At 36.4% G+C, this 16,016-nt stretch overlaps 1 protein-coding gene across 2 annotated transcripts in view; it reads left to right on the forward strand.

Annotated features, from left to right (window-relative positions):
• Positions 1-16,016, forward strand: part of LOC124160579 (ATP-binding cassette sub-family C member 4-like) — a 201,290-nt gene that overhangs the window by 153,764 nt on the left and 31,510 nt on the right. For both annotated transcript variants that reach the window (XM_046536461.1, XM_046536460.1), the window contains exons 5-17: positions 408-612; positions 1,534-1,756; positions 1,958-2,114; positions 2,204-2,342; positions 4,847-4,957; positions 5,217-5,411; positions 7,295-7,381; positions 8,826-9,025; positions 12,700-12,883; positions 13,684-13,827; positions 14,264-14,475; positions 15,086-15,423; positions 15,732-15,811. In XM_046536461.1, the coding sequence (XP_046392417.1) occupies positions 408-612; positions 1,534-1,756; positions 1,958-2,114; positions 2,204-2,342; positions 4,847-4,957; positions 5,217-5,411; positions 7,295-7,381; positions 8,826-9,025; positions 12,700-12,883; positions 13,684-13,827; positions 14,264-14,475; positions 15,086-15,423; positions 15,732-15,811 (2,275 nt within the window). The remainder of the gene's footprint in view (positions 1-407; positions 613-1,533; positions 1,757-1,957; positions 2,115-2,203; positions 2,343-4,846; positions 4,958-5,216; positions 5,412-7,294; positions 7,382-8,825; positions 9,026-12,699; positions 12,884-13,683; positions 13,828-14,263; positions 14,476-15,085; positions 15,424-15,731; positions 15,812-16,016) is intronic.

The following is a 16,016-nucleotide window of genomic DNA, read 5'->3' on the forward strand; positions in this document are numbered from 1 at the left end:
GAATGGGTTAATATTTGAAAGGATGGTTACCCTTGTGATAGAAATAATTTAAAATGTAATCTCCAATTCTGGTTTTTCAGTCTGGTCAAAGTTTATTTCTGTGATTTTAATGGCTGGTTATCTTCCTATTTAGTGCTGATGTAAGAAACTTTTACAAGGTTTTGAGTCTATACATCGTGCGACAACTTTTCACCATTTTTTCTGCCTAATAAAGCTTAATCCTTGCAAAAATCTCCCGAGCAACTGGAATAGGTAATAAATATGTATTGTCCCTTGTATTGAGAGGTCATGGTTTGAGAAGTCATTTGCTTTCAGGGCAGAAAAGTATAGCCTCTTTAGTGGAAATTTTATTAAATTTTATATCTTATGTTTGTATATATCTGTGATGGAAGTATTTCTTATTCCAGAATTGGGCAGCCCCTCTTTTTAGGGAAGCTTATTTCATATTTTAACCCTGGAAGTGAAATATCAAAGGAAAGTGCTTATTGGCATGCTGGTGGAGTAGTTTTATGCTCTGGCATTGCCATATATGTCTCTCATCCATACATGATAAGTGCGATGCATATTGGTATGAAAGTGAGGGTGGCCTGTTGCTCACTCATCTACCGAAAGGTAAGGATTTCTGAAATGAATGATATGGAGTTATTACTTTTGGTATTTTTGAAGTCTCATTCCTAAAATGTGTATGGAAATAATTAATGGTTATGTCATCCTTCCCAGTGAGAAATGGGTGGTGGAATCCACGTGGAACCCACGTGGAGATGTAACGTGGATACCACGTGTTTTTGGTCGTGGAATCAACGTGGAACCCACGTGGAAATTTGGTGGAAAAATTAAAACAGCAGTAGGTGCTGTCCTAAAACCATTAAAACCTCAACCACTCTATATCTAAACCTTCTATATATGTGTCTACGATTTTTCATGTGCTCTCATGGCTGCCTTTCCACGAATTATATAAAAATAGAATGTGCAATACATTTTCACATAACTAGCGTGGTTTCAGGATGATAAATGACGCAATATCACCAGAGAGTTAAGTTCCTCAAATTAGTAATTCTGTTTAACATTTTATGCTAATCACCACAAATCCACTTGAAATCAACGTGGATTCCACGTGGGTCCAACCACTCAATATCCACCACCACCATATATCCACGAGTCAACGTGGATTCCACGTGGGTTCCACGTGGGTTCCACGTGGATTCCACCACCCATTTCTCACTGGGTTTTAAATTAAATGAGGACTTAATTGTTTTAAAAACAGTTAATTGATCTGAAAAATAGCTTTATTTTCACCTCAACGGCTAATGAAAAATTTTTAATACTTTATTGGCTTCTGCTAGGTATGCATTACTCGTTAGTTATTGTTGATGTTACGAAGTAGACATAAAATAAAATTAAAAGCGTGTTGATTTTTTTCTTTCTCTTGACTTCTATGTTTAACATTGATTAGTTTCTGAAAATATAGGTCATGAAAAAGACCTATACTTCATGACACTAATTGACATAAAAAATATTCTTTCTTTATGGCAGGCTCTTCGCCTTAGCAAAACAGCATTAGGCCAGACCACAGCTGGGCAGGTGGTAAACTTGCTGTCCAATGATGTCAACCGTTTTGATATTGTTTTTATGTTCCTGCACTATTTGTGGATTGGACCAATAGAGACAGCGATCATTACTTATCTCCTCTACACTGAGATTGGAATTTCAGCTATTCTTGGGATTGCAGCATTACTTACCATCATACCAATCCAAGGTAAAATTTCCCTTCCATTATTATATTTTTATCAAAATAGAAAATCACTCTGAAAAATTCTCAGAGATTCTCAATTTTCTCCTTGATAGTTGAATCTGGAATCAATAATTTGTAGAAGAATAGTAAGTCTTGAGCTTGGGTGCAGTATTTTATAGGTATGATTGCTATTTTTTGTAACACTATAATTGATTTGATTTATAGGCTACCTGGGCAAAATGACTTCATCAATTCGTTTGAAAACTGCCATGAGGACAGATGAGAGAGTCCGGTTAATGAATGAAATAATTGCAGGAATTCAAGTTATAAAAATGTATACATGGGAGAAGCCATTTGCCAAACTTGTAGCAATGGCAAGAAGGTATTTTCCGCTCATTTCATTTAGTAATTATTTTTTTCCATTCTCAGGCATCATTTATATGCTTAACCCTTATTTTATTATTTGCTTAGGAATGAAATCAAGGAAATAAGAAAATCCTCTTATATCAGAGGTTTCTTTCTGTCATTCTTGATGTTCACCACTCGTGCTGCTGTGTTTTTTACTGTGCTGGCATATTCATTGCTTGGAAATCTTGTTGTGGCAGAAAAGGTAAGATTCGATATAGCTCACTATAGACACTCAGTAGTGTCTGTAGATCCTCAAATCCTAAAGGGGGGAGGGGGGTGGTCCCTTGATTATCCTTGTATCTAGGGATATACGGTAGTACCTATCCTGATTTAATGTTTTTCAGGGGGGACAAAATTTAAAACACTAAATGCGGAAAACACTAAATGAGGACCTGCCATTTTTTTCCGGTTTTAGGGTCTGTAATGATTAGAATGGCTTTTTATGAATAAAAAATATTATTTTACGTAACTAAAAGGTGCTGCATTCAGCAAAAAATTAATTGATTAAGTGTTCTCTGCCCAATGAAGGTTGGATAATACTTTTCAGGAATCAGCTAAAAAAATGGGTAGTAAAAATAAGTAATGAGAGGATGACAATTGTTTTATTGAAATATTTTAAGAAAATTATAATATTCATCAACTTAAAAGCATTCCCACACAGAAAATTACTACGGACATTATAGTCATTCCATTTTTACGCACATTTCAGTGGTCTCGATGAAATTTTAAAATTTTTTCTGTATAAGTGACATGTAGGTGACTGTGGCATTTCTAATATAATAAGAAAAGGTGTAAGTAGGTACTCGAAAAATCGTCATTGCATCAATAAAGATGAGTGAAATAAAGGGACAGCAGAAGATTGCTAATCCTGCATTCTAAACTACCGAATATCTAGTAAAAGGGAGGTTTTCTGGAATTTTGCCAACTTAACGTTTTCTGTTGCCTCTGCGAAACAAGGGATTTATGAGCCTTTGAAAAGCCTCTTGTGCGCACATTTTGGATTTTGAGGTCATCCAAAAAAGGAGAATCTTATTTCTAGTATGCTTACAAGTCGATGGTGATTCAACTCGATGATAACACCAGATTCGTTGTCCACGGCCTCATGAAGGTCGAATGGAGCCGGGAGAAGTTACTTATGTGGCGCGCAGATCACGTTGATTCCAACTCACCTTGTTTCTCAGCAGCTTTTAATAAAATTTGGTTGGACCTTGAATAACGATTAGCTAAACTCTGTTAAGTTAAAAGGTTTAATCTTCAACAGAACTGGATTTCATCTGAAAAATTGTCAGTGCCTCTGGAGTTCGGCAATTGTGTCAGAGTTATGATGTGGAAGTCAACCACCAAGGGATTCCTGCTGGATTTTCGTATTTTTCCGCGCTCAATTATTTTACCGTGATTATGCGGTGATTTTTTTCCAGCTCGAGGGATTTATTTAGAGTCATGGACCATGATATTTCGTCAAAACTCCGATTATCATTCTCTTATGACATAAATTAGCACCAGATAAATATCTTTGAGTCGACAGCGATATCAACGAGCCGCATGTCGGTAAATGGGCTCTGGGATATCTAAATTACTATGCAAAATAATGCTGTTCCTTAGGGAAAGAATGCTCTCATTCACGATCATGACAGGGGAAACACTTCCTCGGTTCTTTTGCTATTCCTCCGTGGAAACTGACCTTGGAATGGATTTTAGAAAGAATCTTCTAGTGAATTGCGCAAATGATATTGGACCCCCTCTTTTGAAAAGAGAAAGTAGCCGACTGGAAAAATATTGGGCTTACAATGAACTGCCCGTAGAGAGTAGAGTTGAAATGGGCATAAGCCCAAATTGAAAACATTACGAGAAAACCATCATTGTAGCGGCCCTCGGAGGATAACTCGTGTCATCAGTCGTCACGTATCATCGAAGTCAAGCTCAAGAAGTGAAGGATAAGGTAGTTAGAGGTTATTAAGGGGTGACTTAGCTCCATTAGATCGGATCTGATACAAAAAGTGCCAGGGCGTTTGGATCATAAGGGGAGTGAAACATTACGAGAAGACAAATCACCCAGCTTGAAGGTCCCTGTGCTGCATTCGCGGAAGAAAGCAGTTGAAGAAGTGTTCCCTGGTAGATTCTATCGACTCTTGTTTAACTTTCATGAGACTCTTCTTGTTGATGAGCAGAAATTCGAAGATTTGGATAATCGTTTGCATGAATCGTCATAAAAAAACGTTAAATTGGGCAAAAAAATCTTGTGCGGGAAAAATTTTTACGACCATAAATGCGGAAACACTAAATATGGATAGTCTTTACATTGTCCTTATAGGGAATGAATCGGGACACCAAAAAATAATTGCTAAATGCGGAAAAACGTTAAATGCGAACACATTAAATCCGGATCCGACTGTATATACTATCCTTGGATTTTTGAACATGTAATTGACAATCTGTGCTGGTTGGTTAAGATGATGTGTCGGATGTGGGGGAAATCTGGCCTGGAGGGACAGTGTGTGTGCAATCCCCACCTCTGGTTACCTTTCTCTGACTCAGGCTAAACTTTTTCTGGTTGCCACCTGAATGCACAATGTTTATATTTGGCAACAAAACTCATTAAGAAATGAAATTAATACGTAATGATTAGGTGATATCTATTACAACATGTATTATCACCAAAAAACTAACTGTATATTATTTTCTATGTTTCTCTGGATTGCACTTTAGGTATTTGTAATGACATCTTACTACAACATTCTTCGCCAAACAATGACTGTATTCTTCCCGCAAGGAATTGGTCAGTTGGCTGAGACATTGGTGTCTGTTGGAAGACTTCAGGTATGAATGACTTAGTTGACAGTTATCTGCTTTCTTCTGTCCTTTTCACAAAGCATTCCAATACAAAGTTTGTAGAATTAAATTAATTTAACCATTATAATTCTTGAGGATTTTGGATTATCTTCCCATTAGTCTATGATGACTGTCATCCTCTGTAATTAAAAAAAATTTAGGAAATTAAGGTCATGTGTGTGTAAATAATTCTTTTTCTTTTCTACAACTAAATTGAAGTTTTGAATAATTTCTGCATGAATTTCAGAAATTTTTGCTTTACGAAGAAAATGTCTTGGAGCCTCTGCCATCAGAATTAGCCACCAAGACAAATGACATTAAAATCAATGATGTCACCGCTAAGTGGACTTCAAATGTCAGCGAAAATACCCTAAATAATATTACTTTGGATGTGAAGCCAGGAATGCTAGTGGCAATAATAGGTCCTGTTGGTGCGGGAAAGGTAGGTGATATTTTTTAAAGCCCTTTCCTGCCGGTGCTACTATTGGAAAATGTTTTCCGTGCTATAAGTAGCATGAGAATATTTAAAACCTCTAGGTGTGGAACTCTTTGTTGGGGTGGAGTTACCCTGGTATTTTTGTCTCTCAGATTTGGGACCCAGCTCAACGGGGCCCATCCCTTACTACGGCCACCGGATTACTCCCTCTAACCCTATCATAGCACAAATCCAAGGTCAACTCTACCTAACATTGTATTTGATTTTCAATAATTTACTCTTCTAAAAGAATTACTAACATCCTTTTGAGCATTGTGGTATTTCAAACGGGTTTCTAGTGTTAATAACAACAAAGTTAGTGATTACAAGGTAATAAGGCTATAAATTATTTTCAATGCTAAAATTTTGTTTAAAAATTCCTTATTCACAGAACAAAACGAAGAATTAATTTCAAAGTATATAAAGATTGTAGTATGCAACAAAATATACCGTTGAAAAAACTATTGACAATATAACCACTTTGGAATGGATTCCTGCGGTTAGGATGATCATAAATGAGTGTGAGGGTCGGGCCGAGGAGTGGCTAAGCTGGGTCTCAGGCCGGGCCCGAATGCATCTGACAATGACTACCTCAATGGTCACTTCCCTTTCCTTGCGTTGGCCAGAGCTGACGTCCGGTAGTTTGCGTTGAAAAATCTGCGACGGCCATACCCGACGTCAGGACTTTAGTGGATGAAAATGCCTGTCCACCAGACATCCGGCACAAAAGGGTTAATGTTTAGGGTTTTGACATTTGTCACTAAATGAACCTATTTTTCTACTTGAGCACAGTTCAACAAGATACTTAGCTGTTGTTTAAATTCAGTCTTTTGGGAATGATCATTTATATAGTCTTGTTTTGAGTTTATGGATACATTTTTTGGGCTGGTGAAACGTATAAAATGGTCTTCAAATGCATTGAACAGTGTCACAATGTTGACGTAATGGGTAAGAAATTCATTTCTAAAATATGTATGAGATAAATGAGAGGTAAACATTTTTAGGCATATGTCCAGTGGTGTCATGGCAAAACTAGCAGTGGCGGAATGCACTTTCCTTTCAAGCTTTTTCTACAAGTGAAATATTACTCTATGTGCTTTTTTATAACGAGTTACGTCTGCATATTTTAAAATAAATTTTCTTTTTGGTTACAAATGTACGTATTAGAAATTTTTAGGTACCAAAATTGATAAAAGTGTTATTTGACTATTATGTCTTTTCTTAACCAGTGCCTGGATGGCATTCCAGTACCATGACACCACAGGATATGTCACCAACACATTTTATCCTCATGATTTTTAAATATAAGCCCCTCTCCCCTAAAACTTCCAATTTTTTAAAACTTTTAATAAAAGTTACAATGATAAGTCATGTTTTACCAATTATAAAAAAATAAAATTTTTTACACTAACCTATGTTCCCTGAGAGGTATTGGAAAGTCATTCTGGTGTGTTCTGGCCACAACTAAGCACTACATGAAACAAATGTATATGACTCTGCACACAACAAAAAATTCATTCAAAATCCACCAAACAGCAAAATAATTTTGCCGTTAATTTATCATAGTTGAGGAAAATTGTAAATAGTTTTCCCGTATTTCTAAATGTCTATGCCTATGGCTCAAAAAAATTTTGAAAAACTTCTCCCTGATGTAGGTGCAATATATCTTTGTGATCAAGCATGCTTTAAAGCATTATCATTGAATGGCTTTATCATTTGACTTAGGGTAAGGGTAATAATCAGAGGTATATTGTCTTTGCCATTGTTTACTTTTCTTTTCAGGACCTGTTTACAAAATCTACTCTTTGGTCTTATATTAATTTAATTACATCCCTCTCTTCTAAATCCAGAGTTCTCTTCTCCATGCCATTCTACATGAGTTACCTTTGTCGTCTGGATCCATTCAAGTGGGTGGTTCTGTGTCTTATGCATCTCAGGTAAATAAATAATCATTCCAAGGTTCAGTCCAGTAAAATGTTTTGCTATTTTTGTGAATTTATTTTTCTATATAATGGATGCTGTATCCTTAATTTTATTTTACTGTCCAAAGAGGGAGAGGCAATTTTGGAGGTATAAAATTGTTTATTTTGGTTTTCATAATTCATTATGTGTATGTGGAAGAAGCCTGGTATTGAATGGACAGTCTTCTGCCACCTTGTCAAAATTCTCTTCTGGAAAATTCTTCAAAGAGCCTTATTTTAGCATTAAAATTTTTTTAAAATGAAAGTTTTGTATTCAGTTGCATGTCATCAGAATTACATTTCTTACTGAACATGTGTTTTTAGTCCATAAATATGTGGGTTAGTTTGGGGTGAGCTCTACTCTCACTGGTTCAAGCCAATCTTCGTGTTGAAATTCAGAGCCTTAAGTCAATGCAATGAATGCCTGGTATTTAATTTTCGTCTTTGAACAGCGAATATTCCCTACTGCAAGTTTCATTTCCCTCATTCAAAAGTGAACTCAATGTGAAAGGATAAAAAAAATATGAATACAGTAAAACCTCTATATAGTGAACCTCTTTACATCGTAAACCTCCATACTTCATACCACCCCTACGGTCCCATCACATTTACATGTAAATTTATAGGCAAACCTCTTTGTAGTGAACCTCTTTATCTCGTAAAACCTCCACTTATCATACCAAGGAGACACCCCCAAGATGGCCTTGCTACCTCCGCAAATCGTCCGGAGACAACTAGAAACCATTAACACAGCCGCGATTATGTACATGGAATGAAATTATCAGCAATATAAGCTTCACACTTACTCTTTTTCTTATACACGTTTAATGTGCTGTAATTTACATGTTAATCATTAGTTCCATATGAGAGCATACCTAACAATAAATTAGAAAAAAGGATCCAACTATCCCAATCATTTTAAGTGACTGTTGAATTGAGAGAGATCACATCCTTTTCTCTTAAATCATGGTAAAAATCATGCGATAGCACTCGCTTTCTGTAGTTATTAAATAATAAATGTATGTTCACAAATGCATGCATGTTTATTTAAACACATAAACATAATGGTTTAAAGGACATTAGTGCCTTTCATTTCTAAAGGATATGAAAAAATGGTGCATATCACTAAAACCTCTCTATAATGAACCTCCATGCATCAAATTGCCCAAATTTTGGTCCCCTCCATTACGATGTAAAGATTACTGTACTGTAGTAACTCTTATGTTTCACAGTATGCATTGCATATATTCTTTATATCAGTTTTGTCTTTGATTTTTATTTATTTAATTTTTAGTGATTTATAATTTTATGATTTGTTAAGAAATTGATAGAAAAAAATCTTTTATTAGTCTAAATTTCATGCTTTCTTCATAGTCTTCAGTTGAAATCTTCATGGGCTTTTGTTTATTTTCAATTTCAGGAGCCTTGGATGTTTGCTGGTTCAGTGAGGAAAAATATTTTGTTTGGAGAACCCTATGATAAAGTTCGTTATAATCAGGTGGTAAGAGTGTGTGCCTTGAAGCGAGACTTTGAAGAGCTGCCACATGGGGACCAGACCATTGTTGGTGAAAGAGGAGTGTCTTTGAGTGGTGGACAGAGAGCACGGGTTAACCTAGCCAGGTATGCCCTATGTTTTTTTTTAATATCTATGTTTACAGTGGTGATATTAGTAAATTAGTAGAAAAAAATGGTTAGTACAGTAGAACCTCGTTAAAGCGAGTACGGGCTATAGAGAGACCCCCGCTATTACGAGAGATAGCTGTTGCACCGTCAAGTGACCCTATAATAAGCATGTTTTTACGAGGTCCTTTTGGTGTTGGCTCCCGCCATAGCGAGGGTTCACTGCTGGAAAGAACTTATATCAAGACTCCTTAATCTCTGTAATTGCTAGCGATCTGTTAGAAATGAAGTTAATGGAGTGCTCAGTCTCAAATTTATGTGGTAAACTTTCGTTCGATAAATAAGTAGTTAATTATGGTGAAAATATTGTGACATTAGCATTTGCGAATGCATGATCTTCTTTTGTTCCTCGGGCGGCAGAAAGCAGTCGGCAGCATACCTGCACGTCCATGAGTTGCGTGAATAGAAAGCATTTGATGGCAGACACCATGGCCAAAAAAACACCAAACACGTCTAAGCAAGAAAATAAAAATAAAGGAATAATATGAGAGTGTCGAAATTAATTTATCTTTCTTTTCGCTCTTCACAATTAAAAAAAAAAACAAAAGCGCCCAAGGAATGCAGACTATGTAGAGTTATAAGGAGCTTTGTTCGGGTGGTTTTGCTCACTCCAATCTGCGGGAACTTCTGAGAAAGGGGGTATGCCTAAGCCTAAAGCGGAGTATTTCAGGGATAGATTGCGAATCGAGAATTTCAAGAGTGCGGAAGGTTGATTATACTAATGCAAAGCACCAAAGCGTTATCTCCCCTCATAATTGCTGGTGATGCCTGCGGTGTAAACCCGAAGTCGTGGAAGAAAGGACTCCGATCATACTCCGATCCGTTGTTTGAGTAAGGAAATTTAGTGATGCAAAAAACATCGCCTTTTGTCTGGATTTATGCGTACGTTTATCGGATAGAAATTTATCTGTCGCCGCGCCACTTCTGTTCGTGTATAACTGTTTGCAACAGGCATATTGGCTATTATTTGCTCCACCTCCGGTAAAGCGACAATTCGCTATAGCGAGTGTTTATCGGTGCACCGTGGGGTCTCGTTTTATCAAGGTTGCATTGTATGCAATATGTGTTGATGGGTACATGGGGAGAAATTTAACACGTTACTTGCAAATTTGTTGACTTCTTTGTTAAGGCAAAAGGTGGCTGCCCTCAAATTGTTTCAGGTGCATTGTTTGAAATTTCTAGTTATGGTTTTTAGTGTGTTCAAGATATCTTGTTTCTAATTTTCTAGGTGAAATAAAAACTCCTTAATTACATTATTAAATGAAAAATATTAATTTGTCAATTTATTGAAAGAAAATTAAACTTCACTGTCACCAGAAATGAAAAACAATTTTTTTATCTTAATGCTATTGATAGGCTGAAATAGTAACTTCCTTAGTGTTAATGCTCTCTGAATGGGAGCATCAGGAATAGAGGACCAGATAGTGGAATTTTTATGTTTACCTAGCTTTGTGTTTGTATAAATGTACTCTCCAATTGAAAATACTTTTGAAGCAGTTCGTTTTTCAATTTCTTTAACTTTTTCCAAGCGGGTACCTAGCTCTTGACAGATGAAGTGACGGTCAGTCCACTTTATCCGGTTCATGAATGTGCACCATGAAAAAGGTCAAAAATCTTTGCCATCTATAGACACTTCTATTAGCATGGATCCACGTGATGTGATACAAGCGATGTGTGCTAAAACACCATGGCAATCAATGTTTAATGCAATGGCCTGCCCTACCTCTTATAATATATTGAAAATTGGTCGTGAATCTTCTTGTTTATGAAATAAAATATGTTTTGGGGTGGGAACAAGTTCATGACTACTGACATGGACAGCTTTATGTGGTTTAGTAATTATTTTCAGTTCCATGCCCTATATCTTAATTAGAGGAGGGTCGAATAGTAGACTACTCTTAACTTGAATAGGTACCTAATTTGAATATTAAATCGTAGCTCGAATATTCGAATACTCTCAAATTTTGAATATCTTGAATACTAGAATTTCAGAAAGCATACTGAGTGTTATTCTTCTATTTCACTTGATAAATGTATAAATAAAAAGGCATGTAAGGTGAAAAGGTAATTTTTGGTTGCACTTTTCCTAAGGTATCTGTTTTTGTTGGGGTGATACCATTTGTACAAACTTGTTATCTCCAAACCAAAATGATTTTTTTATCATCTCAACATTATTTGAATCTTGAAATAGACTGATTTTGAATTGTGGTTCAAGAATAATGGCACAAGGGAATAATTGTTCTTTTTCCAGAAATTCATACCTACTTTTAATGGAAAACAGCAAGCCGTTGTTTGGCATAAATAAACAAAACTGACATCAGGGAAATCACATCCTTGTAGTCTTTAAATCCATGATGAACTTTCCGATTGGTGGAACGGTTCGGGAGCAGTAGCTGAATGCGTGACGGAAGGTACCTCTAAAGTCGATTTTTTTTCTGCCATTGGTCGAGTTCAGCAGATACTCACCGGGATCAAGAGATCCCTCACCGGTGAGCGACCGGTCGTTGCGATCTGCTGAACGGTTGCTGAGGAGTGATCAGTCACGTGACCAAATAGCAGAAACTTTCAAAATGGGTGGTAATGCGATTCCCGTAGAAGCGCTGGCGATTTTAATTGCAGGAGACGATGAAACTGTGAACAATTTGTTCGGTTTAATTCAACGCGAGACGAGATTCTTTAAAAGAGATCCCTAACCCGTACGCCTCAGAAGAAATAGGCCGTGGAATGACAACTATTACGAAAGGATAGTCCCTCGTTTTCAGGACGATAGCTTACTTAGTCGATGACAAACCTGAAGCCAGTTTTACTTGTTTTTCTTCAGTATCCTGAATTTCATATGTCATTCCTCCGTACGCATATCTTTGCTACTATATCACCAGAAGACGTGCTAGTACTGGGCGGAGCCATATTGATTCTCAACATGTCCCAACCGGTGATCGGTAATTTTCTCCGGTGGAAAAAATGGCGTCTGATCAGAAACACCGGTGACCTACCAGAGGGCGTTCAGCAGAAATTGTCTCACCGGTTCCGCAACTGTTGAGTCTGCTGAACGCGACCATTTTCAAATTTTTTGGGGGGTTTTGATGGGGAAACCTAGGGTTTTCGTATATTTTCCCCCGATCATTTTCAGTCCCTCACGTCAAACGATATCTATTCACCACTCTTATCTGCAAATTTGATGTAGTTTGGCAACTTTCCTAAAACAGCACTGCATTCACTTAACGGCTAGAGTCCTTTGTGTTGCTTGCGAGTCAACTACCAACGACGTGCATGCATCAGTGTATGTCGCAAAATTCAAAGTATTCGAGGTATTCAAGATTGTACTTTAAGCATAAATATTCATGATCTGGAATGTTGAATTCTTCCTAGTATTCGAGGCATTAGAATATTCGCGGATACTATTCGCACATCTCTAATCTTGATACAAATTTTGGTGGAGCTTGTCTTTATAGAAATGTGATATTGTATTTTCAATCTCATTTGCTTCTTCTAGGCTAGGAGAATATTTTCCACCAGGAATTAACAGATTTGTAATTTTGTACAAAATTTGAAGACCTAGGTTTAGCTGTATGCTTTAATTTTCATCAGCAGTGATGGAAACTTTTACTTTACAGAGCTGTGTACAAAAGTGCTGACATTTATCTGCTTGATGATCCCTTGTCTGCTGTGGATACCCATGTTGGAAAGCACTTGTTTGAGGACTGTGTATCTAGTCATTTGTCATCAAAGACACGCATCTTGGTCACTCATCAACTTCAGTATTTGAAGCCTGCAGATTTGATAGTCGTAATGGATAATGTGAGTGGTTTAAATTTCCCATATGCTGCACTGATGTGGATTTATAATGTTTTGAGGTTATGATTTTAAAAAAATATTGCAAGCTTACCAAATAATATTTCTTGACTGATAAAATTTCCAGTTTTAAAATGGTTGATGCTCATAGGGACTGTCATAATATAAATATGACATTATTTCAGAGGTATTTGTAATGAGAATAGTAATGCATGTATGCATGATTGATTTTATGCTGTGCATTTGCAGCAAAAGAGCCAACGAAGATAATGACTTAACTTCTGATGTAGAAATTCACCAGCTTACATAAATGAAAAGTCCCAGGTTTAATCCACGCTTTTTTGTCAGACTCTGTGGCGTGAAGTCATCACCTGCCATACAGAAGTTTGCGGTTTCAAGTCCCACCTGGGTAGGCCACTCCTATTGAAGGCATGGATGTTTGTGTATGTTACATTATTCATTTGTCACACAAACCCAATCTAAAGGGCAATGTTGTGTTGTTTTTGGTGGTATGTGAATAAAAATTAGCCTCTTTTCACCATAATGCCATTTCTCTCTTTTTTGCTGTGGCTCCAGATGGTCTATAATGAAAACATGACTGAAATGCATTTGCAGTGATATACATTTAATTATTTTATGAATGAAAAAATACCTGCCTATTTGTGATGTCCCCCTTCATCATAACTTATTCAAGAGGTATATCCAGTTACTCATGTTGCTCATTAGCTCAGATTCTCCTAATAAACTGAATATCAAAACAAGTCTGATTTTAGTGTGCCACTTTTAAAAATGACTTTTTTCCAAAGGGTGCAATTGTTGCACAAGGGACATTTGATGAGCTGCAGTCATCTGGTCTGGATTTTGTTAAACTTCTGTCAAGTGAGGAAGATGATGAAGACAACGTGGAAAATGACAAAATATCTATTGGTAGCAGGCATAGCTCTGTCCAGGTGAATACTTAGTTGTTTTTTTATGAACAAAGCCCTAATTGAAATTTTACTCTCAATTTTCTTATCTATTACGTAAGAAATGTAATACATAAATGTGTTTAGCTTCCAAAAAAAATAAAATTTTAATTATTTAATTCATTAAGATGACCTTTGACTTGCTGCCTTCTTTAATTGACTGTGTGATCATGTGAGTGATGTATTTGTGAAATTATAAATGGGTAGGGAAATTAAATTTGTGGAATTGTAAAACAATTCTTAACATACTTCATGGCTGTGAAGTGTTAACTTGAAAGACAATTTTGACAAGGCCACTGCCTCTCTTTGAATAAGTGCCCAGAAGCAACTGGCCTGTATACAACAGTAAAAACGGTGAGCTACCTTTGCATGTGATGTATTCTTTGCCTAATACAGATTCATTTTCATTTGTTTTCTACAGAGCTTGAGGTCTCGTTCAGAATCTGTGGAAGCAGAACAGGCTGAAGAGCAACAGATGGTGGATGAAATTCGATCTAAAGGATCAGTTGGATCAACTGTCTACAGAAAATATTTTGCATCTGGAGGGAATTATTGTACAATAACATTCATGTTTTCACTGTTTCTGTTATCACAACTTGTCTCTAGTGGATGTGACTACTGGGTTACTTTTTGGTAAGAGTGTATGGTTTTTATTATTTAAGTATTATGTTAAGGTTTTTGTGAAAATGTACTTATCATGAAAATGATAAGCTGTCATTGAATAGACTAAAAGCTTTGTTTTTTATTTGACTTATTGAATGCTATGATCAGACAAGATCATTTATAAATGGTATTTTGGATACCATGATTAAAAGTAATATGCCCTAAATGTAATACATTTTTACATCTATCATGTCTGGTGAAATACATAATGTATATAGATCATGTTAGTTGGAACTATTGTGACTTGCTTCAAGGAAATTTATTTAATGTACATCCTGGTATAATTTCATGTTTAATCTTTTGCCACTGGATTTAAACTCAATAGTTGCCCTTTACTGCTAGAATTGCATGACGTTGAATTGTCTTGCCTGTATGGGCATGCCAGTGGAGCTATTTTCCCATGCCCATAGAGGCACATTAGGTGTATAAAGGTTAACCAAGTATAGCTTTTATAGCAGTGAGAAATCGTTGCATAATTATTAAGTAATTGGGGCAAATAATGATCCATTTGATCTGGTAAAATTGTTTTTTTTATCTTGTAAATTAATTTTAGCATACTTATATACATTTGCCTTTGCAGGACTAATATGGAAGAACTGAGACACCTTGCAAATCCACATGTGGTTGATGGTGCCACATCATCTTTCAGTCTGTCAATGGAGAATTACACTGTTGAGGAAAATTCTACATATACGACAGAGATTCCAGACTTAGAAGGGAACCATCTCTATGACATATTCACCACAGACATCTGCATATATGTCTATTCGGCTCTTGTTCTTGGTTGCATTGTCATTTCTCTGACCCGCTCAGTGGCATTCTTCTATGTTTGCATGAGAGCGTCCACTAGACTTCATGACAGGATGTTTTCAGCCATAACAAGGGCCACAATGAGGTTTTTCAACACCAATCCCTCAGGTAATTTTCTGTTTACCACTCTTGAATTTTACTATCCTGTGGCAAAATCAGTTTGCAAAATCAGTGGAAAAATTATGCAAATGAGGGGAACAGTTCTTCCTGCCCCCTGAAGAAATCTACCTCTGGGTAACTTCTAAGTTAGACACCAATGTTTTGAAGGCTGTGTTGCCCATGGTGTACAGGCTCTTCACTAAGTGGTAGTATTCACCTGCAAACATAATGCTTGTTTGTTGATTTATTTGTATTTTTGAGTTCTCATTTTCTGTGTTTCAATAGCACGTTACTCTGTTTCTTTATATTTTTGACAGGAAGAATCCTAAATAGATTTTCAAAGGATGTTGGAGCTGTTGATGAATTACTGCCATTGGCAATGATGGATGCAATGCAGGTATGACCACAAAATGTATTATCTGTTGTATCTATATACCTAATTATATTCTTATTTTATGTAGGCTCATTTATGTGTTGTCGATTGTGATAAAAAGAATTTTAAATTTCCCTTTTTTGATCCATTGTATGCATCACTAGCTTTTTGCTGTGAAAAATTGATGGCCTTAAGCAGGCCCGTCGCTAGCTGATCTGGCGCCCGGGGC

Source organism: Ischnura elegans, chromosome 6 (genome assembly GCF_921293095.1).
Source record: "Ischnura elegans chromosome 6, ioIscEleg1.1, whole genome shotgun sequence".
Classification (NCBI taxonomy): domain Eukaryota; kingdom Metazoa; phylum Arthropoda; class Insecta; order Odonata; family Coenagrionidae; genus Ischnura; species Ischnura elegans.